The sequence below is a fragment of the Brachyhypopomus gauderio genome, chromosome 18, assembly GCF_052324685.1.
Source record: "Brachyhypopomus gauderio isolate BG-103 chromosome 18, BGAUD_0.2, whole genome shotgun sequence".
Classification (NCBI taxonomy): Eukaryota; Metazoa; Chordata; class Actinopteri; order Gymnotiformes; family Hypopomidae; genus Brachyhypopomus; species Brachyhypopomus gauderio.
In genome coordinates, this window is record NC_135228.1 from 4,071,105 (window position 1) to 4,095,925 (window position 24,821).

General features: G+C 40.5%; 1 protein-coding gene across 3 annotated transcripts in view; it reads right to left on the minus strand.

The window, feature by feature from the left end:
- The window catches only part of LOC143482201 (NACHT, LRR and PYD domains-containing protein 12-like), a 36,349-nt gene extending 18,444 nt beyond the window's left edge, over nucleotides 1–17,905 (minus strand). Inside the window, exons 1-8 of one of the 3 annotated variants that reach the window (XM_076980491.1) lie at nucleotides 17,771–17,905; nucleotides 15,742–15,820; nucleotides 11,258–11,374; nucleotides 9,646–9,762; nucleotides 8,154–8,211; nucleotides 7,791–7,995; nucleotides 3,858–5,622; nucleotides 2,748–2,924 (exon numbers count right to left, since the gene is read on the minus strand). In XM_076980491.1, the coding sequence (XP_076836606.1) occupies nucleotides 2,748–2,924; nucleotides 3,858–5,622; nucleotides 7,791–7,995; nucleotides 8,154–8,211; nucleotides 9,646–9,762; nucleotides 11,258–11,374; nucleotides 15,742–15,794 (2,492 nt within the window). In that variant the 5' untranslated portion in view covers nucleotides 15,795–15,820; nucleotides 17,771–17,905. Of the gene's footprint in view, nucleotides 1–2,747; nucleotides 2,925–3,857; nucleotides 5,623–7,790; nucleotides 7,996–8,153; nucleotides 8,212–9,645; nucleotides 9,763–11,257; nucleotides 11,375–15,741; nucleotides 15,821–17,762 lie in introns of all 3 variants that reach the window. The other 2 variants (XM_076980493.1, XM_076980492.1) reach the window with 2 other exon arrangements.
- Between the last annotated feature and the right edge of the window lie 6,916 nt (nucleotides 17,906–24,821).

Below are 24,821 nucleotides of genomic sequence, written 5' to 3' on the forward strand. Positions count from 1 at the left end.
TTAGAAACATGCGTATGCCTGAGGTGAAAGTGTGGTGGGTGTACGCACTTTCTCACGTTTAAATCACATTTTGTACATCTGACCGTTTGCGTGAAACATAGCGTACGCAATGTTTTTGTGCGTACGCACCGTTCGTACATGAGGCCCCTGCAGACCTGGCTCTGTGTTACTGATGGTGGGGGGCAAGGGGGGTGGGTGTTCTGATTATGTGTGTGCCTCTCAGTGCTGGTGCTGGAGGTTTCAAAGTGAGACTTGTAGTGTTCTTGTAGTGGTCCCGTAGTCTGTAACGTGCTGCAGGCCTTGCCACATGCACCTGGATTCAGCAGTGGAGTAGAAGCTCTGCCTCTTGGCTGCTGTGATGGCTTTCCTCAGTCCGTACTTAGCAGTTTTGTACTCATCACCTGACCTGAAAGCATGCGTCATACTTGGTTGTTGATCCAGGGCTTCTGGCTTCGCTCAGACTCGTCCATCTGATTGCCAGATGGAGAAGCGTGATATGTCACTCCAAAGAACATGCCTCCACTGCTCTAGAGTCCAGTGACGGCGTGCTTTACACCACTGCATCTGACGCTTTGCATTGCACTTGGTGTTGTATGGCTTGGATGCAACTGCACAACCATGGAAACCCATTCCATGAAGGTCTCTGCGCACTGTTCTTGAACTAATCTGAAAGCCATATGAAGTTCAGATGTCTGTAGTGATTGACTCTGCAGAAAGTTGACAACCTCTTCGCACTATGTGCTTCAGCATCCACTGACCCAGCTCTGTCAGTTTATGTGGCCTACCACTTCATGGCTGAGTTGCTGTCGTTCCCAAACACTGACATTTTCTAATAATACAGCTGACAGTTGACTGTGGAATATTTAGGAGCGAGGACATTTTGGATTTGTGGCATCCTATCACAGTTCAACGCTGGAATTCACTGAGTGACCCATTCTTTCACAGATGTTTGTAAAATCAGTCTGCATGCCTAGGTGCTTAATTTTATACACCTGTGTTCATGGAAGTGATTGGAACACCTGATTTTGATAATTTGGATAGGAGATCGAATTCATTTGGCATTATAGTGTAAATCCAGAGTGGATTGTGTGAATATTTGAGTGGGCCAGTATACACTTGTGAGGCTGGGTACATGTCACTTCGCAGACGCTTGCAGAGTATATGATAATGTGTTTCATTAGGGCAATGAGACAGGACAGGGGTCAAGATTCAAGGACACAACATTCAAGGGCAAAAAACAGTCCAGGTCAATAATCCCAATAAACCGCAAGAGCCAAGCAACAGTACACAGGGGCAAATGCAAAAGAGTAGTGCAAACAAAAGACCAGATCAAACCATGGAAAGACAGGCAGTAAAATAACACTCGGTATGCTTACTAGAAGTTCTGCAATACTTTGCACTGAGGCTCTGGATGGGTAGGTCTTAAATCTATGTTACTTACTAATGAGAGACACAGGTGTAAAGAATCAATTCTGAGGAGAGGAGGAATGTTGCAATCGACGCAGAGGAGTCTGGGAAACGTGGTCCTCTTGGTTGTGCTGCATGACTACACTGGCTGTTTGTGGTGTCAGAGCTTATTTTTTATTCCATGATTTCGTTTGCTTGTGATCTGCCGATTGTAGCTCATATAAAGTGGATTTAATGAAGGTTGATTTTACACCATCTCTCATCTCTTGGGTGAATGCTGGGTGAATTTATTATTGAAATAATAAACGAGACACTACGGAACGTGCACAACTTTTTTTTTTTTTTTTTTTTTTAGAAATGTATGACATGTGCCACATCTCATTAGGAAGAGAATACAGCGGTAAAATATTGTAAATTCCTGCAAAACTCCTCAGTGGTGTACTGTAATGCCACAGGTGTGTTTTGGATCAAGCAGGAACACGTCACTTTAACCAGTGAACAGCGTCAGTAAGCAACACGTAGGCTGCTACTGTGTCGGGCTGCGTTCAGGAAATTACAATTTTCCTTGCAAATCTTTGCCGATCCTAAATATATTTAAAAATGACAGTGGCATTAGGGGTGGCAAGGCCTCTATTGGGGGTGGCCACCCCTTTGGCTCCGCCCACTGGTTTGTTTTGGGGCGTTTTGAGTGATTTATTGAGCAGCTAATTTTTATAGTCTTCATGCTGAATTAAAAATGTCATGTTTCTTTCATACTCTTTTGCTGTGTAATTCTGTTATTTTGTTTCTAAAATAAAGAGAATCTCAAACAAACAAAATGTGTTTGTGTGAGTGTAGAAACATGGTGACTGAATAATGTGAGGGACTGCAGCCAAAATCTTTCCTAGGGTACTACATTGGTCGGCATTGTGTGTGTGTGTGTGTGTGTGTGTGTGTGTGTGTGTGTGTGTGTGTGTGTGTGTGTGTGTGTGTGTGTGTGTGTGTGTGTGTGTGTGTAAAGAGTCAGTAAGTCAGTAACTCACTGCAGTATCTCCAGTTTACAAATAGTGATTGTGTTAGAGCTGAATAGACTATAATATTTTTGAAAAAAACTGATATATGAAAAAACATATATATTTACGGTATGTGCAAGAGGAATTTTGTGTGTGAGAGTTAGAGAAAGAGATGGTGATGCTGTTTTGTGAGAGAAATACTGTACAAATGTAATTGAGAAAGATGCACTAACTCTTTGCGTGTGTGTGTGTGTGTGTGTGTGTGTGTGTGTGTGTGTGTGTGTGTGTGTGTGTGTGTGTGTGTGCGTGCGTGCGTGTATGTAAAGTGACAGTAATTCATTATCTCACTCTATTTTCTCCAGTTTGCAATGTGGACCCTCCAGTAGAGCAGAGAGCTGCTTCACTCCTGAGTCTCTTGGATTACTGGAGTTCAGATTCAGCTCTCTCAGGTTTGATGAGGGGTTTGACCTCAGAGCTGAACACAGAGCAGCACAGCCTTCCTCTGTAATACTGCAGCAAGACAGACTGTAGAGAGAAGGAGTAAAACCTCTCAAACTTACATTTCAGTACACATAGCTGCGCACACAGTCTATGGTGCATTTCTGCAGACATGCCTGTAGTACACAAGTAGCACTTCTCCACCAGCAGGGGTGTTATTGTGCACCCCTATAGCTTGGTGACAGTGTTGAAGAATCAGATATTAATTTTTTTTTTATATTCTCATTCATCTCATTCTCATTCATCTTGTATCCAGACACATGCATGAACCTACAGACTTTCATTTTAAAGAAGATCCATTAACAAGAAATTACAAAACAGGTTTAGAGTGTCTTTCTTAACCTCACCCTGTGAAGTTTGAGATTCTAGCAAAAGTCCCATAAGTCAAACATTGGCTTGATATTGTGAGATGTTATGGGTCATATACACAAGGCTGAACCTGTTAAAACAGGCATAATCCAGCATTTCATATATTCATTGTGCATTTTAAACTATAAATGGAATTGAACAGTTTAACAGTGAGTGATGTAAGTTAGCTGTGGCAAGTTTGAGGGGCACTGCCTGTAATAGTGATTAAGGTAGAAGGACTAGTGTACTAGCCCCAACTATACTCCACCTCAAAACAACCATTCAAATGTAATTTTAAATAAATAGAAGCACTTTACTATCCACAATGACTGATTTTCAGGAGTGATAAAGTGTGTATAATAATATCCTAGACTCATTTGATTTCATGAGAACATTCTTTTCATTTATTTTTTTGAGGGTAGTATGCAGAAGGCAGTGTTGTTTTATTTTTATGTTTTAGTAGTTATAAAGAGGTGCGGCAAACACAAATGAACCATTGGCTGTATGACAGGTTAAGAATTTCCTTAGTCTTACTACACATTTATACTTAGATTATGATGTTTTTGGGAAACTTCGCACAGTGTTGTATTGTTTTTTTATTATATTACTCACTTAGCTTTTCTGGATGCTCTGACCACTGGAAGCAGTTTCAGTAGACATTCTTCTGATGAGCCATATTTCCTCAGATCAAACTCATCCAGCTCATCTTCTGAGTTCAGCAACATAAACACCAGAGCTGACCACTGAGCAGGAGAGAGACTGGCTCCACTGAGATGATAGTCACCTCTGCTCAGGTGTATTTGAACGTCCTGCACTAGAGAATTATCATTCAGTTCATTCAGACAGTGGAATAGATTGATGGATTTTTCTGTAGAAGGACTCTTTCTGATCCTCTTTTTGATGTACTTGACTGTTTCCTCTTTGCTGTGAGAGCTGCTTCCTGTCTCTGTCAGTAGATCTTGTAAGAGAGCCTGATTGGACTCTAGTGAGAGACCCAGAAGGAAACGGAGGAAAAGGTCCAGGTGTCCATTCTCACTCTGTAAAGCCTTGTCCACTGCATTCTTAAGGAAGTCAGACACTGTTGATCTTTTGAAGTCATGTGGGACTGCAGTGGTTTGCTGTTCAAGCACATTTGTGTTGTTGGAGATGAAAGATAGAAATGCATATAAAGCAGCCAGAAACTCCTGAACACTCAGATGCACGAAGCTGAACACCTTCCCCAGGTGCAGCCCAGACTCCTTTCTGAAGATCTGGGTACACACTCCAGAGTACACTGACACTTCTTTGACATCAATGCCACACTCTCTCAGATCTTCCTCATAGAAGATCAGGTTGCCTTTTTCCAGCTGTTGGAAAGCCAGTTTTCCCAGTGCCAGAACAATATTTCTAGTCTGGTGATCAGTGTCAGGTTTGCCTTGGTACTTTCTGTCCTTGTGTTTGATCTGAAAGATCAGGAAGTGTGTGAACATCTGAGTCAGAGTCTTGGGGATCTCTCCACTCTCTGCTCCACCCAAAAGCCTCTTTAGAACAGTGGCTGCAATCCAACAGAAGACTGGAATGTGGCACATGATGTAGAGACTTCTTGATGACTTCATGTGTGAGATGATTCTATTGGCCAGTCTCTGATCACTGATTCTCTTTCTGAAGTACTCCTCTTTCTGATGGTCACAGAACCCTCGTACTTCTGTTACCAGGTCAACATACTCAGGAGGGATCTGATTGGCTGCTGCTGGTCGAGAGGTTATCCAGAGGAGAGCAGAGGGAAGCAGATTCCCCTTGATGAGGTTTGTCAGCAGCACATCCACTGAGGTTGACTCAGTTACATCCCACAAGCTCTCATTGTTCTGGAAGTCTAGAGGAAGTCGACACTCATCCAGACCATCAAAGATGAAAATGACTTTGTAGTCATCACAATCTATTAATTTGAACTGTTTTGTTTCTGGGAAAAAGTGATGAAGTAGCTTCATCAGACTGAACTTTTTCTTCTTCATCAAATTCAGCTCCCTAAAAGGAAGTGGAAATATGAAGTGAACGTCCTGATTGGCTCTTCCTTCAGCCCAGTCCAGAATGAACTTCTGCACAGAGACTGTTTTCCCAATTCCAGCAACTCCTTTAGTCAGCACTGTTCTGATGTGTTTGTCTTTGAAGAGGTCATTACATTTGATGGGTGTGTCCTGTGATGCTGGTCTCCTGGATGCTGTCTCAATCTGTCTCACCTCATGTTCATTATTGACGTCTCCACTCCCCCCCTCTGTGATGTAGAGCTCTGTGTAGATCTCATTCAGAAGGGTTGAGCTTCTATGTTGTGAGACTCCTTCATGAATTATTTTAGATTTCTTCATAAGGTAGTGCTTTTGTTGACATACAGAGACCATCACTTCACAACAAAAAAAAAAAAAAAATTTGATAATTATTTTATTTGGTTATTATGTCTGATGTTGAAATCAATGTTATCACTAACAGTGTGAAAGTGAGTATTCTTTTAAAAAAAAACCTATAACTTGTTGCTCAATCATATGACATTTTGTAGAATCTTGAGTGATACTCCCAATGTAATGCCCAAGAGCTCTTACTGTGGTGTAATTTCAGTGCCAAAACTAGGGGGTGCAAAAACACAGGGCGAAAAATATAAATGTGCACGTTTAAATATTTCACAAGCATAAATATTCAACACGCGAACATAAATGTGAAAGACAAATTGTGTGCGTTTGAGATTACATGACCTCCAACCAAGTGAATTTTAAGGGGGAAAAACATCCCTGACTAAGAAATAATTATTCTTCCTAACATCACCTGTTCCATAATTATTGGCACCCCTAACAATTTTTTGTCACTTCTACAGTAGTTTACGAAGTTGATCAGAGTATGTAGGAACATTTATTTAGTAATTCACAACTTCCTGTTGTAACAATCTGACCAACTCAGTCATTACTAATAAAGTTTGAGGACTAATTGGGTGAGTACAAACCATGCAAACATTAGACTACCACATAGATTGTCCAGGTTACTCTTTACTCAGTATTTCTCTCCCCCAACAGTGTATATTCGGGAATCCACAAATGCATGTGCATTAGAAAGTGTTAAGTCTGTTTATTAAATTATATTTATTAGTTAGATCAACCCAAATTTAAACTTTTAACTTGGATGGGTAGCTAACTCGTCTGTCCACTGTTATCATGTTCCACCATATTTTGAAAAGACCAGACATGAAAATGGGTTAGGGGTTAAAAAGGTGAGAAGATTGGGGGGCGGGGCATGTGACGTCATGGGGATATGGCGACGGGGCGTTGACATGTGGGGGGGGGCTTGACATGACGTCATGGGGATACGGCGACGGGGGGGTGGCTGCTGGTGTACGGGGATACAGCAACAGGTGATGCCAAATATTACGGAGCCCGTAAGGTGACATCATGTAAAAAATATAATAACGCGTGGCCACGACTTACTAACGCGTGCGAACGAGATAATTAACGCGTGCGAACAAGATAATTAAGTATTACTTTATATAAAGCCAGGTTTACCTTCCTTGGGCAGTCAGTTTGCGAACATTCCTGGGATCTGCTTGCTTTGCTGTGAAAAAATAAACTTTGTTGCCGCGTGTGAAAGGCGACATTAGTATCTCGTTCCCACGCATTAATAAGTCGTGGCCACGCGTTATAATTTTTTTACATGATGTCACCTTGCGGGCTCCGTAAAATATAGTAAAATCCATTAAAAACTGTTTTTTTGACTGTCTTGTCAATAGATTCAATGTATGGAGCCAGATCCGGCAATGCGAGAAGCTGCTTTCGCCATTCCAGATGGCTCAGTCAAAACCAGTGACCGTATATATAATGGACGGTACGTTGCCGTTGACTCCCTTTGTGAACTTTTGAAGCCACCAAGATGACCGCACGGACACCACCATCTTGGATGCGCTTGCGCAGTAGATGAAAATTGGAGCCAGAGCATGCGCATTAGAACCGGTAGGCAGGACAATATCTCCGCCAGAGACCGTATCTCCGCCCCGACATTCGTTAGGATACGCCCACCAGTATAGACACTTTTGACGTTTTACAAAATAAACAAAGGTAAAAGGTTTTAATACTGCTGTCGAGCGTATTGTTGTCGAGAGTTTTGCTGTTGAACGCGTTCATGTTTGAGCGTCTGGTATTAGATGTCAACCAACTCAGCTATTAACTGTCAATCACCTTATCGCCACACCCCTTTAAATAACACTTAATAACTTCTATAAAATCTGTTTATCATAGAGAAAAACACCGGGAGAGATACTAACGCAATGGGGTCTTATAGAGTTGACAAAATATAATTGCTCAAAAAACTTATGAGCACTGTCAAAAAATCGAGAAGGAATAAAACAGTTGAGTGAGAAAAAAGACAGTTTGAGTGCGCACACTAACACAAACGCTCATGGAATTTTTCTTGCTGTGCTCGTGATTTTCGCATTTACACTCGCCAGATGAATATTTTAACATGCAAGTTTGTTTTTCGCCCTGAGTTTTTTTTGTGCCCCTACATTTGGCACGGAAATGACATCATACTTACTGGTCTGTAGCGTGTTGGCGAGATCTGTGTGTTTCATGTTCCTCAGGACATGCAGTGTGATCTTCAGCGCCCCTTCTCTGACACTGCTCTGATCCTCCTCATCCTCCACCTCTCCCCCAGAGCATACTGGGTAATCTGGACTCAGTATCTTCTTAAACCTCTTCAGCTCCCTCTTCATCAGAGAGATGACTTTGTGCTCCAGCTCCTGGTTAGGAATGAACACAGACATTCACAAACACCACAATGTCCAAAAGAAAAATTCTTGTATGATTTCACTATATTATGAAAGAGACACACACACACACACACACACACACACACACACACACACACACACACACACACACACACACACACGTGCACCTTGAATATGGCCTCCACATAGTTTCTGGAGGTGAACATTAATTTCTCCTTTTGTTCACTGTGGACAAACACAATACTGAGTTTAATGGGGAATGTGTACCACATTCATACCTGAACAAAACCATTACACACAAGCAGATATTGAACAGCGCAGACTGGATGAACTGGTTAAATGCCCTAATCCAGTGTTCCTTACTCCCTGTGCTGGGAGAACTGCTTTAATCCCATAATCCAGTGCACAGTTTAGTGTTTTCCTGCTCCAATACAACTGGTGCAACTCATGAAGGTCTTTATGATGAGCTGAGTGGGTTTGATCAGGTGGGATTGGGAGTGAGGAACACTGTCCTAAACCAGGAAACCATCCTAATCTCTCATCACTACCACACCCTCCCTCTTTGAAGGTAAATGGAGGGACCATTGACCAGTCACTCTTCATAGACACACAGCTGGGTTTAGGTGAGTCTGTTCTCTATCTCTGTTATAAACTAACACACACCATTGGGGAAAAGATGTTGTTAAAACCATAAATACGCCATGGACGATGGACGCCATTGTTGTATTATCTCTTCTATACACATATCAATTTAACATTATTAGCTTAGATTTAACAGAGAAAATAGATGAATATTTATAAACATTAAGTTAAAATGTTTTTCTACTCACAGGTTTTGTCTCTACTGTCTCTCTCTCTGTGTTCTCTCTATTACCCTCATGTCTTCTTTAACTCTACTGTCTCCATCTTGTTCTATTACCCTCATGTCTTCTTTAACTACTTTCTCCATCTCGGTGTTCTCATACACTTCATGTCTACAACACTCACATTCCTACATCATTACCTGAACTCAGTACCACACTCACATTCTTACATCATCATTACCTGAACTCAGTACAACACTCACATACCTACATCATCATTACCTGAACTCAGTACAACACTCACATTCCTACGTCATCATTACCTGAACTCAGTACAACACTCACATTCCTACATCATCATTACCTGAACTCAATACCACACTAACATTCCTATATCATCATTACCTGAACTCAGTACAACACTCACATTCCTACATCATCATTACCTGAACTCAGTACCACACTAACATTCCTATATCATCATTACCTGAACTCAGTACAACACTCACATTCCTACATCATCATTACCTGAAATCAGTACCACACTCACATTCCTACATCATCATTACCTGAACTCAGTACCACACTCACATTCTTACATCATCATTACCTGAACTCAGTACAACACTCGCATTCCTACATCATCATTACCTGAACTCAGTACAACACCCACATTCCTACATCATCATTACCTGAACTCAGTACAACACTCACATTCCTACATCATCATTACCTGAACTCAGTACAACACTCACATTCCTACATCATCATTACCTGAACTCAGTACCACACTAACATTCATACATCATCATTACCTGAACTCAGTACAACACTCACATTCCTACAGCATCATTACCTGAACAAATTAGGAATGTCTCCCTCTGTGAATGTAAATGGACTTTCCATTGATTCATCACTCGTCATGGACACACAGCTGGGTTCAGGTGATTCGGATCTCTTACCCTTAATCAAACTAGAAAACACAATATAATTTTCGACAAGGGTGAAAATATAACTTAATATATATGTCTAGTGTTGGAAATTTAATTTTACATTTATTATTACAAATTTATTTTGGAAAATGTACAGCAATTATAGCCAATATTACACTCCTTGGTATTACAGTTTTTTACGACTGCTAACATGCGTTTCCCAATACTTGAGATATATTTTCAAAACTCACAGCAAAACATTTATCTCATACAAATAGCCAAATAGTTAATATCCTGTTCAAATGCACATTTTCTTAACTAAATACCAACTCTGCATTTCACAACGCAAACAAAGTTTTCGCTTTATACACCAACTTTGTTAAAACACAGCAAACCTGGTTCATTATCCAATCATTCTTTCAAACACTAGCACAGATTCTCTATTCGAGATGAACATAGTCAATCACTGCACAACCACTGTAACCACTGCACAACATTAATTTCTCCTTTTGTTCACTGTGGACAAACACAATACTGAGTTTAATGGGGAATGTGTACCACATTCATACCTGAACAAAACCATTACACACAAGCAGATATTGGACTGCGCAAACTGGATGAACTGGTTAAATGCCCTAATCCAGTGTACCTTACTCCCTGTGATGGGATAACTGCTTTAATCCCCTAATTCATGGTCCTCACTCCCAGTGCTGGATTAACTGCTTTAATCCCATAATCCAGTGCACAGTTTAGTGTTTTCCTGCTCCAATACAACTGGTGCAACTCATGAAGGTCTTTATGATGAGCTGAGTGAGTTTGATCAGGTGGAACTGGGAGTGAGGAACACTGTCCTAAACTAGGAAACCATTCTAATCTCCCATCACTACCACACCCTCCCTCTTTGAAGGTAAATGGAGGGACCATTGACCAGTCACTCTTCATGGACACACAGCTGGGTTTAGGTGAGTCTGTTCTCTCTCTCTGTAATAAACTAACACACACCATTGGGGAAAAAATGTAGTTAAAACCATAAATACTGGACACCATCTGTCTATTATATTGTCTATACACATATCAATTTAACATTATTAGCTTAGATTTAACAGAGAAAACAGATGAATATTTATAAACATTAAGTTAAAATGTTTTTCTACTCACAAGTTTTGTTTCTACTGTCTCTCTCTCTGTGTTCTCTCTCTTACCCTCATGTCTTCTTTAACTCTACTGTCTCCATCTTGTTCTATTACCATCATGTCTTCTTTAACTACTTTCTCCATCTCGGTGTTCTCATACACTTCATGTCTACAACACTCACATTCCTACATCATTACCTGAACTCAGTACCACACTCACATTCTTACATCATCATTACCTGAACTCAGTACAACACTCACATACCTACATCAACATTACCTGAACTCAGTACAACACTCACATTCCTACATCATCATTACCTGAACTCAGTACCACACTAACATTCATACATCATCATTACCTGAACTCAGTACAACACTCACATTCCTACAGCATCATTACCTGAACAAATTAGGAATGTCTCCCTCTGTGAATGTAAATGGACTTTCCATTGATTCATCACTCGTCATGGACACACAGCTGGGTTCAGGTGATTCGGATCTCTTACCCTTAATCAAACTAGAAAACACAATATAATTTTCGACAAGGGTGAAAATATAACTTAATATATATGTCTAGTGTTGGAAATTTAATTTTACATTTATTATTACAAATTTATTTTGGAAAATGTATAGCAATTATAGCCAATATTACACTCCTTGGTATTACAGTTTTTTACGACTGCTAACATGCGTTTCCCAATACTTGAGATATATTTTCAAAACTCACAGCAACACATTTATCTCATACAAATAGCCAAATAGTTAATATCCTGTTCAAACGCACATTTTCTTAACTAAATACCAACTTTGCATTTCACAACGCAAACAAAGTTTTCGCTTTATACACCAACTTTGTTAAAACACAGCAAACCTGGTTCATTATCCAATCATTCTTTCAAACACTAGCACAGATTCTCTATTCGAGATGAACATAGTCAATCACTGCACAACCACTGTAAAAAAAAGTAACATTTTATGGAAATACAGAAACAGTATTACATGTAATATTTTACTCTCTCCCAGCAAACAGACATTTTACAGTTTATTTGGACATTTATTTTCCCAAATGTACATTTTTGGCAACATACTGTCTACACAATGAGCAGGGCTCTCAAGTCTCACGCATTTGACCGTCTTCACACGGTCACACGCCACACTTCCGATTTCACACGGCGAGAAAAAAAAATCTAGTTTATTTACCTCCGATCCATATCTATGTTGCCCTCCACTGGCAATCGATCGCGATATACAAACCCTCACCCCGCTCAACAACTTACGTTCGCCACCCCCCCCTCAACAACTCACGTCCCCCCCCCCCCCCCCCGCTCAACAACTCACATTCGCCCCCCCCCCCCCCCCCCCCGCTCAACAATTAACGTTAGCCACCCCCCGTCAACAACTCTCACACTCTGACATGAATCCTAAACTTGAGAGCCCTGCAATGAGTGATATTTACTATTGGGTACTATATGGAATCAGATGGAATCAGTCTTTGCATAGAGGCATTGCTAGGCAATTGCCTTGGGCCCCTCCCACTGCAGCCCACTGTAGGGGCCCCCTGACTAGCTAACTTATTTCTCGCATATTAATGTTCATGGGCCCCTTAGCTAAATTCACCTTGAGCCCCCAAATTGGTAAGTCCGCCACTGTATGGAATGTAGATTAGACAAAAAAGGAGTCAGTAACAGTTTTGTAGTAAAGGTTATATTTTACTGTATTAGGGACATTACTGAAAATTGTGACCTAACCCAGAAAATTATCATAATTGTAAAAATAATTAGCCATGGTCCAATATGTGTAAATATACACATATACAAAAAAAGCCACACAAGGGGAAAAGAAAACAGGATACAAAACTGAACAGTCTTGTTACGTGTAATCTAAATTTCTTCAGCAGTTGGCCACATGTTTTCATCCACATCACATCTGATGTTAGCCCTTGCCATACACCTGGGATAGAAAAGTTTGGTATGCCTTTTTCACCCCTGGCAGTCTTCAGCTGAAATGTCTCTGCAGCTGGGATCCATTGTATCCAGGAGGGACATTTAGCCATGGGGCCGATGATCATACACCTTCCATCTCCGTACTGAAAAAAGTTCCTTAGTGGGGTTGAGGAAAGGCGAGTAGGGTTGGAGGAAAAGGGACATCACTCTTGGATGGTCTATAAACCAGTTTGTGATGACATGAGAATGACAGAATGCTACACTGTCACATCACAAATGTCCTCGTGTTTCATCCCACCTGTTCCATAACTGCGTCTGGAACCAGTTGTTGGTAGAGTTCATTCAAAAATGAAAGAAGGAGGTCACTGTTATAGGGACCAATCTGGCATTTGTGAAGGACCAAACCAGCACTTGAGTTTGCAGGACAAATTGTTATATTTGCTCCTCTCTGACCCGGTATATTACTGTACTTCATTTTATTTCATTGGTCTATATGTGCAAAAAATATGAATTACAGAAAATAGCTGTGATGGGCAGGGTGAGCAACTAAAAAGGAAGTGATCACGCCAAGTCTCAGGGAAATAGGATGGTTTAATAGAAAGTATGCAAACCAAAAACCCATGCATTGTTCCAAATGTAGGAAATAATAACCAGCAGTCAACTGGTACAAAGACAAGACATATACTGTATAGACGAACAAACGACCCTCAGGTGAGATTGGATCACGGGTCCCGCCCACCTGAGGGACAAACGTCACGTGACCAAAACAGGACCGCTGCCGCTGTAACCGGGGGCGACCGGCAGGGGGCCCCCCCACAACCTGACAATAGCTTTTCAGCTGCCTTTGTTTTTGCAGAACTTCACATTTTATACAATATTTAAGGTTTTCATTTTTGACATGCTGTGTGCAAGCAATTGTAAATAAGACAAAAATGATCCAGAATTTTGTTATTGGATAACCTTGTGTGTATAGAAAATTTAAGCATTATAAAAACATGTAAAATTACTGCATTTTGTGCCAAAACAACATTAATTGTACTAATTGTATAGCCACTGAAAACTGATGTTGGGTTCACTGCGTTTAGAGTTTTGAAAATGTGACTAAAGATTGGACTGTCACGTTGAGGACCCCGGCACCTCCCTTTTGGGCGTGTTTACATTGTCCACGTGCATCGTCTGCGTCTGTGGATCTACGAGGTTATGGTTATGTCTTGTGATAATTCGTCTCACCTGTGACTCGTCTCGCAATCACGTGGGGCTAATGTGGTTTGTCTATTTAATGTGCGCTCGTGCAGTGTCCTGTGCTCGTCGTTGTCTAAAGTCTTCACGTTGTGTTATTGTTCTACGTGTGCTATTGCGCAATATCTGTTGAATATTAAAGTGACGTGTGCTCGAAACGAGGATTCAGTGTCTCGTCCTTGGCTGCGCCCGAACGTCACAGAACGACGAGCCTACCAGAGACACCCGAAAGATGCCAGGCTATGCTACTCGGCCATAGAAGGGCCAGCACGCCAGCAAGCGGCGCCACCGTGCCTCTTATGTGTACCAAACCCCTTTTTCCCTTTTGTTCCTCTATATGTGAATGTACTTGTGTGTGTATTCGTGTCTGTTCCGTTGTGTTTGTCTAACGTCTTTTCCCCTGTATTCCCAGGGAGGGTGTTCTAGGCGGTCCGTGGCGAACGCTTCACAGAGGGCGTTCACCTCCCAGATGCAGGACTGAGCGCGTCAGATCTGCCCATCGTCGTGGGTTCGGGGCACTCGGTCCTGTTGGCACCCCGGGACGGGTAGGGCCCTTGGAGGGGGCATCTGTCACGTTGAGGACCCCGGCCCCTCCCTTTTGGGCGTGTGTATACGTTGTCCACGTGCATCGTCTGCGGATCTACGTGGTTGTGGTTATGTCTTGTGATAATTCGTCTCACCTGTGACTCGTCTCATAATCACGTGGGGCTAATGTGGTTTGTCTATTTAATGTGCGCTCGTGCAGTGTCCTGTGCTCGTCGTTGTCTAAAGTCTTCACGTTGTGTTATTGTTCTACGTGTGCTATTGCGCAATATCTGTTGAATATTAAAGTGACGTGTGCTCGAAAAGAGGATTCAGTGTCTCGTCCTTGGCTGCGCCCAAACGTCACATGGACAAATCCATTTTAGCAGTCGTAAAAAACTGTAAGAAGTGATCTTCAAGGCATCCAGATTAGAAATATGAGAATAACAATATTTTAATTCTTCACACATAATACATCATCATTACCTCAGTAGCTCACATACCTTACATTGTACAATATACATATATAATGCAAAAATACTACACATATGTAGATGATTTTTTAATTAACATGACATAAAGATGTTGCAAGTTGTTACAGCCAATATTATAGCAAATAGTAAAAGTTACATTATAGTAAATATTTTACAAACCGAACTTCAAGATTTCCAGAGTTAGAACTCATATCCCCCATAAGCAGCTGGGAATGGTGGGATTAATTTGTTGTTTTCCATAATGTCATACTGCCAAAGTCTAATTTAAAATGGTGTCACATTTGTGGTGTAAAGTAGTCATCTCACAGACCCAGAGTTCACTTCCACACTGACCCTGTGAGAACTCTGCTCACTCTGAGGGTGCAGAATCTCTGTGTGTCTGTGGATCACCTGTTATTGTTCTGGGTTCATGTTCCAACCCTGTTTTGGTTGTGCAGGTTTCTCCTTCACAACATCTGGAGGTTTGAGTGTTTCTAAAGAGACTACCAGGTGCTTATCCAGTCCTTCATTACCTTTAGACTGGGAGAGTGTAACTTTCTCCTGGGAGACTGGAACTCACTCCTGGGAGACTGTACCTCACTCCAGGGAGACTGTACCTCACTCCAGGGAGACTGTACCTCACTCCAGGGTGACTGTACCTCACTCCTGGCTGGTTCCCCCATGTGTGTCTCATGTGTTATTCTCACCTCTCTCCTTTCTGTGTGTGCTGTTCCCCAGAGACACTCATTCTGGAGGTCATATCTTCCACAGATTATAGCTGCAAACCTTCAAACACAGATAATGCAGGAAACATATTCAATTGCAATCTGGGTCAGAAGACAACTAAACTGCAGGATGAATATTTGTCATTCCAAAACCCATGTTTTATATTTAACTGTGTTAACTTGCAGGAAAACATTCAAATGATGATGATGATGATGATGATGATGATGATTATTATTATTATTATTATTATTAATATTAATAATAATAATAATAATACATTTATTTATTTATTGGTGCCTTTCAGGACACTCAATGTCACCTTACATTATAGAGATTCATTAAACATACACAAATATGCCAGAATGTAATTACAAGCAACAAGAATTGACAAAATAAAACAATTATAATGAGAGAGTAAGACAGTTTTAAAAGATGTGAAAGATTAGAAAGTCCTTTCACAGTTCCCTCGGCAACCCCTCTTGTTTTTGTTTGGTTTGTTTCCTGGTTTTTTTCTTTGAACTTTTTGTGTTTACCTTCACGCACCTGTACCTTGTGCCCCACCCTGTGTATTAGGTTCACCTGTGTCTCGTTAGATCCCTCTTTTGCTTGTGTATTTAAAACTCTGTGTTTTACACTGTATTTTGCTGATCATTGCATGTAGCCCTAGTTTTGTTCCTGTTGTTGGTATTTTGTAGATCTTCCTCTTTATCTCATGTTTTGTATTCTTGTGTTTAGTTTACTAGTTACTAGTCTTGTTGTTAGTTTTGTGTAGATCTTGTCTCTTTAGTTTGTATGTCTTTTGTTAATAAATTATCATACCCCAAGATCTCCTGCGTCAATCCGGCTCCTCGAGTTGTTTTGTTTAGGTCAAACGTCAGTTCAAACTGATCATGGCAGAAGCATGAATTCCAGCTCAGGTTCAGATACAGTTTGTTTCTGCACACTGTGTGTTTGTCTCTGTCTTCACAGACTGGTGGTGCCCAGAGTGTTCACATCCCATACAATAAATCAGCAGATCCCCAAAACTCGGTTTTGTGTTGACAATCTACATGTTAAATAATTGTTATTAGTAATATGCAATTCAAATGGACAGAAATCAGAGTAAGGCTATACATGTGCTTAGAAAGCAGATTATTGAGCTATAATCTATATTATTAGGTTTCTTAATCTGATTTCTAGGCTTAATTCTGGTCTAAGAAATCTGAGTATGCTTTTTGCATGACCATTTGAATAATCAGTTAATTAGAGAAATCCAGTTATGATTGGATTATTAAATGCATGTAAATGCACTCAAGGACTATGAGATTGCAGCACAGAATTGAAGCTATAATCTGAGATTTATTACATTTACACTTTAATGAATCAAATATGAATTACAGCCCTTTTATTTAGGGTGCCTCATTTCATGTCCTCATTTCAGAGTAGCTGAATAAAGGAACCTTAAACTTTCATATTTACAGTATATTGCATGGTAAATGGTCTAACCCACACTATCTCACCTATACAGCTCTAACCCAACAGGATCTTAGTGAATTTGAGTCATTTTATGCTGTAATCTGCCTCAACTACTGTGTTCTTAAAATCCAGGGTAGGCTATCTCTTAGTTCCTAGAATTTGTAAGATTATAGCTGAGGATAAACCTCCTCAGAACCTCTCGGATAAGAACACAGCCTTAAAAAGTGCAGTGCCTGTTTGCCCTGGTCATGTTTTCTGGTAATCTGAGGTGAGTTGCTGCTGAACCAAAGTGGTATAATTTTGCTGCACAAACAGAAGTTCAGGGCAAAAGTTCAGACAACAGTAAAACAGACAATTGTTACAATAACCATATAGACCTTGTTAACAACTTGGAAAGTGAAAGTACAGTAGAATGACTAAATATATCTATTTTTGATGTTTGTCTTCATTAACACCATCTAATGGTGTTAATGAGGTTAATAAGTGTTAGTGTTAACTAAGTTAACGTTCAAATTCTGATCATTCTGAATCTAAAGCACAGACTCACATACTCACTGTTTTCCTCTGAAATAGAAGGGGTCTCATATGTCTCTCATAAAATGGTGATCCTGCTCTGTCTCTCACTCTGATCTGAACCTGTTAGTCCTATTTCTTATATGACTCTGTTGGAGGGGACTCCAGACTTCAAATTTTAACAGCTCTCTGCTACTGGCCCTCTCCCAGTGTTGAAAAACAGGAACAGGACCATAGTGGCTCACAGAAAAGACTGTGGTAAGGAATGCAGCCAGACTGGTACAAGTCCAGTCATACAGTCACCGTATAGACGTGGTTAAGAAGTCAGAAATTCGGGGGGCGCTGCTGAGCATCCATGGAGTAAGACGTGAGTTTTGAAGCTCCTGCCGATTCCAGTTAAAATTGTTATTTATTTGCGCGGTTGGGTTATATATTTATTATTACCCGACTCATTAGTAACTTCAGCGGTCAGTATACAACTTAGATTATGTCTAAAATGTCTGGAAAGCCTGCAAAAACGAGCAAGACGATTCAGTCACAGTTGCGGCCCAGTTCTCGCACCGAGACCACAGCCTCGAGTGAACCTCTGGCCTCATCTGAAGACGCCTCCGCGTCCGCTAATTTGGACGTTGCTGCCCTCAAACTCGAGTTGCTGGCCTCGTTGAGGAAAGAGATCGCAGATATTTTTAAAAAGGAACTGCATGAAAAACTTGGCGATGCTTTGGCTACCATTAACCTCGACTTGCAAACTGTGAAGACGCAGTTGGCAAACGATAAAGCTGCGACTGATGCTACAGTGTCAGAGATTAAAAACTCGGTCGGAGAAATGGAGCACGCGCTCACAGTGTGCTCTGAAGAAATCACCGCGATGAAGACCACCATTGAGTGTCTCACTGATACCGTGGCCAAGCTGGAAAATAAATGTGAGAACTTGGAATCGAGATCACGGCATAATAACGTCCGTATAGTGGGGGTACCGGAGGGTCCAGATACCTGTTCCACTACTGCCATATCTGCTTTATTGAAAGAAGCGTTCGGCTTGGAGAAGGAGCTGAGCTCGTGCGGCTTTTAACGAGGTCAGACGGCAGCTCCGCGGTATAGACGGAGCTCGGTATGGTCTGTTTTATCCAGCACAACTCCGCATTACATACAACGGTGTCGAGAAAGACTTTGTTTCATCGGAAGAAGCCAGTAATTATGTTAAAAGTTTGACTGGAAGGTAACCTCGAGGTGTTGCGGATCTGTGCTGTTATTTGAGTTTCAGGTCAAGTAGCTTTAACACTGCAGTGTTACATAGTTATATATTAGTGTAATTAGTTAATAATTGTATTGTTTATTCACAGTATTGTTTATATATATATATATATATATATATATATATATATATATATATATATATATTCCAGTTTTCTATTTCAGTTTATTAAATATTTATATATAATAAGACTCAGGTTTTGTATTTTTATATATGGGTCGATAATCTAATTTTGCAGGCCTTACTATAACTTTCTGATCACCGTGATAACCGGTTTTGTTAGAAGTCTTATTTATTTTGAATTGGTTTAATATCAAGGGTTTTGAAGTGTTAGGGTATGTATATATGCATATGCAGGCATATGTGTAGTTTATTATTGTGCGCATATTGTTTATTTATATTGAAATCGGTGGGAGGGTCTTTTCTCTCCTTTTTCTTTTATTTTGCTTCGGATAGGTTTTGGGTGGGTCAGCACGAACGACCTTAGTTTATTGTGGGTAGCACTGCTGTCTCCTTTGTTTGTTTTTTAAGGAGACTTTGGGTGAATTTTTGGTTCGGGGTATTTTGGGGGAGGGCATCCCGTCTCGGCTTTCTCTGACCAATTACATTTTTGTAGTTTTTTTTCGTGTGCGTAATGGTTCGTAGCAATATAGATCCCAGCTCTGCTGGGTCAGGCACAGATGTCAGATTTATTAGCTGGAATATCAGAGGTATGGGTAATCCTATTAAGAGATCCAAAGTTTTTTCTCACCTGAAAAATTTAAATTCTGATTTGGTGTTTCTACGGGAGACTCATCTTCGTAATACTGATCATCACAGGTTGCGTTGTCCTTGAGTGTTTCACTCAAATTTTAATTCAAAATCGAGGGGAGTCTCCATCTTAATTAACAAAAAAGTTCAGTTTTCATCTTCAGATGTTATAGCTGATAGGAATGGCAGGTACATCATAGTTGCTGGTTCTCTAATGCAAAGGAGGGTCTTGCTGGTAAATGTATATGCCCCAAATTTTGATGATGCTGAATTTGTTAACAAGTTGGTTAGTAAAATCCCCTTCTTGAATACACACCTGCTGATTTTCGGGGGGGATCTAAATTGTGTTTTTGACCCAACTCTGGACCAGTCCAATCCACTTAGGTTGTCTCAATCTGCAATGTCTACTGCATTCTCTGATTTCATGAAACAAAATGGTCTTGTTGACCCTTGGAGATTTCGTAACTTTCTTTCCAAATTTACTTTCGTAAATTTCTATTAAGAAATTTTCTTTTTTCTCTCAAGTACACAATTCATACTCTAGGATTGATTATTTTTTTATTGACAGTGCTCTCAATTTTCATGTAAAGTCTACTGACTATTCAGGTATTGTAATATCTGACCATTCCCCTTTATTACTAGACATTCAAATTTCTACCTATAAACGTAGCCCACCACTTTGGAGATCAAAGGCATCACTCGGAATGGTATTGAATATAAATGATCACTATACGCAGATGATTTGTTACTGTATATAACTGACCCTACACAGTCTATCCCTGCTGTTTTAGGAATTCTGGAGAATTTTGGCACTTTATCAGGTTATAAATTAAACTTGGACAAAAGTGAATGTTTTCCCATCAATACTGCAGCTTGTCATCTTCAACAGTCAGATTTACCATTTCGTTTGAGTCCATCAGGGTTTAAATACCTCGGCATTAATGTGACCTGTTCATTGGCTGGCCTTATATCTGCTAATTTCACTCCTCTTGTGTCAAGGATAAAAAGTGATTTCCAAAGATGGAGTAACCTTCCTCTTTCATTGATTGGCAAGATAAATGTCGTCAAAATGAGCATTTTACCAAAATTTCTCTTTTTATTTCAATCGATCCCTCTTTTTCTCCCCAAACGTTTTTTTGATACACTAGATAAAACAATTTTGTCCTTCATCTGGGGTACGAAGTCGCCTAGGGTTAGTAAAGCTTCATTGTAGTGATGCAGATTTAGTGGTGGACTTGCATTACCAAATTTTGTAACTTATTACTGGGCTACTCACATCCACAAACTTTGCTATTTGTTAGAATCTCCTCAATACTTGTGGTGCAGATTAGAGCTATGTCACGTATGGCTACGCCCCCTCTCCTAGCTGTCACTCTTGGTTCCCTCGTGTCTGTTTTCCTCGCCCATTGATCCTGCCCTGCTTGTCTGTAGCCCCGGTTTCTGTCTGTCTGCCACGCCCGTGTCATCATCGTCCTCACCTGTGTCTTGTTAGTTCTGTGTTCATATAGTCCCTGTGAATCCCCAGTCTGGTTATCTGTGGTTTTGTTCTCCTTGTTCATTCTGTGCTCAGTTTCTGTATCCAGCCCGTTTTCCTGTTCTGTGAGTGCGTCTTGTTTTCGCTGCCCAATCGGCCTGTGTTTTCTGTTCGTTTCAGTTGCTCTGCGTTTTACCCGTGTTTTGTTTTCCAAGTGTTCAATCATGTCGCTCAGTGTTTCATGTTCGGACTCCCTATCGGATTTGACCCATGCATTCCTATTCGACCCTGAGTTTGGTATTCCCTTTATTAAATCTCGCTCTCCTCAGCGTTTGTGTCCGTCTCCTCGCTCCGCAGCGCGAGCTGTGTTACAAGCTATCATCATGCAGGGGTTCTTCTCTAGCTGCTTTGCTTTATTCTTCCTTACCAGCGAGGCCATCTTTGTATACTGATAATCTAGTCGTCCTTAACACACTCAAGATCTGGTATCAATTTAGGCGACACTTCAAATTTATGTCTGTATCTTCATCAGGACCTTTAATTAACAACCATTTATTTCCTCCATCAGTTTCAGACTTAACATTCAAAGTATGGTCGGATAAGGGCATTACACAAATTAAGCATTTATATGTTGATGGTGTCTTTGACAATTTTACCAATTTGTCATCCCGTTACGACCTTCCTCATACTCATTTATTTAGCTATTTTCAGGTTCGCAATTTTGTATCTAAAAGTTTTCCTAATTTCCCTTCTTTGTCACCTGAACAGCGATGGGAAACTATATTTTCACTTGTGCCTCATCACAAAGGAATTATCTCAAAGCTTTATGACACCATCTCAGCTTTTGGTAATTACTCAACCACTAAGCTCAAGTGCGCTTGGGAACTGGAATTGGGAATTCAAATACATGAAGAGTCCTGGGAACTGGCCATAGAGAGGATAAGATCTACCACCTCTTGTGCTCGTCTTGGACTTATCCAGTTTAAGGTTTTACATAGGGCACATCTCTCTAATGCTAGATTGTCTGCATTATATCCGGATGTGGAAGACAAATGTGATAAATGCCATGGCTCCCCTTGCCATCTTAGCCATGTTTTATCTTTGTCCTGGCCTAAAAGGCTTCTGGTCTGGGTATTTTAAAATCATGTCTGCAGTTCTTGGGGTAAATCTTCAACCTTGTCCTTTAACCGCTATATTTGGTATTTCTGACCCTTCAAGTGCACTAAACGCTACACAAAAGGACATTATGGCCTTCACATCCCTACTAGCCAGACGTATCTTGTTGTTGCAGTGGAAGTCTAACAGATACCCTTCCATTTCCCAGTAGCTCAAGGATGTCATGTTTTTTTTTAATTGGAGAAAATTAAATTTACTTTAAGAGGTTGTACAGCCAAATTTTTTGACAAGTGGCAACCTTTTATATCATATTTTACTAATTTAAAAGGTTCTACCCAATTGAAGCTGTGCTCTTTTGTCTACATTGCTTAATTAATTATATAGTGGTTGGTCGTGGTGAGTCGAGTTGGGAATGGGGTCGGGGTGGGTGAGTGTGTGTGGGGGGGTGTTTCCTTTATTTTGTTTAAAAAAAGTGGAATATGTAAACTGTATTTTCATTGCTGTAATTTTTTATATTGTATTATTCCAATAAAAAATATAATTTAAAAGAAATTCAGAAAATCCTTCATTTATACGAGAGATGAGCTATTATCAATCAAAAATCAACAAAAATTTATTTGTATAGCGCTTTTCACAACACATGTCACAAAATAGCTTTACAGGATTTACAAGGTTAACAATACTATGGGTCCAAATCCCTAATGAGCAAGCCAAAGGCGACAGTGGCAAGGAAAAACTCCTCATGATGGTCCTCCCAAGGTTTCTTCCTATTCCCCACCAAGACTCAAAAGGGAAGCCATCCTCCATTGGGTGGCCCGTTAACACACAAATTACACAAAATCAAATTATACAGACGAATACACAAGTTACACAAAAACCACACAATCAGACTAAGTATAAGGTAACTAGAATGTAAATTCTGGGTGTTGATATTGTCACTGTAAATGTCTTGTGATGAACTCCATGTTTTCATTCCGTGTCGGAGCAATGATACTGGTATTGTAGGCTCCGACTGCAGTGTTACTCCCCAGGTGAACCTCAGAGAAGAAAGCTACACTACCGTTCAAAAGTTTGGTTCACTTAGAAATGTTCTTATTTTTGAAAGAAAAGCAGTTTTTTTTTCAATTTAGCTAACATTAAATGCATCAAAAATACACTCTATACATTATTAATGTGGTAAAAGACTATTCTAGCTGTAAACATCTGGTTTTTAATGCAATATCTACATAGATGTATGGAGACCCATTTCCAACAACCATCACTCCAGTGTTCTAATGGTACATTGTGTTTGCTAACTCTAAGGAGGCTATTGGATATTTAGAAAACCCTTGAAAACCCTTGTGCAAGTAGGTTAGCACAGCTGAAAACAGTTAAAGAAAAACAGAGAAGCTATAAAACTGACCTTCCTTTGAGCTAGTTGAGAATCTGGAGCATTACAATTGTTGGTTCGATTAAGCTCACAAAATGGCCAGAAAAAAACAACTTTCAATTGAAACTCAACAGTCTATTCTTGTTCTGACAAATGAAGTCTATTCCATGCGAGACATTGCCAAGAAACTGAAGATTTTCTACAATGGTGTGTACTACTCCCTTCAGAGGAGAGCACAGACGGAAGGCAAAGCGGAAGGCCCCGCTGCACAACTGAGCAAGAAGACAAGTACATTAGAGTCTCCAGTTTGAGAAATCGACGCCTCACAGGTCCTCAACTGGCAGCTTCATTAAATAGTACCCTCAAAACGGCAGTGTCAACGTCTACAGTGAAGAGGCAACTCCGGGATGCTGGCCTTCAGAGCAGAGTGGCAAAGAAAAAGCCATATCTGGCTAATAAAAGAAAAAGATTAATATGTGCAAAAGAACACACATTGGACAGAGGAAGATTGGAAAAAAGTGTTATGGACAGATGAATCAAAGTTTGAGGTGTTTGGATCACACAGACGAACATTTGTGAGACGCAGAACAACTGAAAAGATGCTGGAAGAGTGCCTGACACCATCTGTCAAACTTGGTGGAGGTAATGTGATGGTCTGGGGTTGCTTTGGTGCTGGTAAAGTGGGAGATTTGAACAAGGTAAAAGGGATTTTGAATAAGGAAGGCTATCACTCCATTTTGAAACACCATGCCATACCCTGTGGACAGCGCTTGATTGGAGCCAATTTCATCCTGCAACAGGACAATGATCCAAAGCACATCTCCAAATTATGCACAAACTATTTAGAGAAAAAGCAGGCAGCTGGTGTTTTATCGGTAATGGAGTGGCCAGCGCAGTCACCAGATCTCAACCCCATTGAGCTGTTGTGGGAGCAGCTTGACCGTATGGTACGAAAAAAGTGCCCATCAACCCAATCAAACTTGTGGGAGCGGCTTCTGGAAGCATGGGGTGAAATTTCTCCAGATTACCTTAGCAAATTAACAGCTAGAATGCCAAAGGTCTGCAATGCTGTAATTGCTGCTAAGGGAGCATTCTTTGACGAAAGCAAAGTTTAAAGTAGAAAATTATT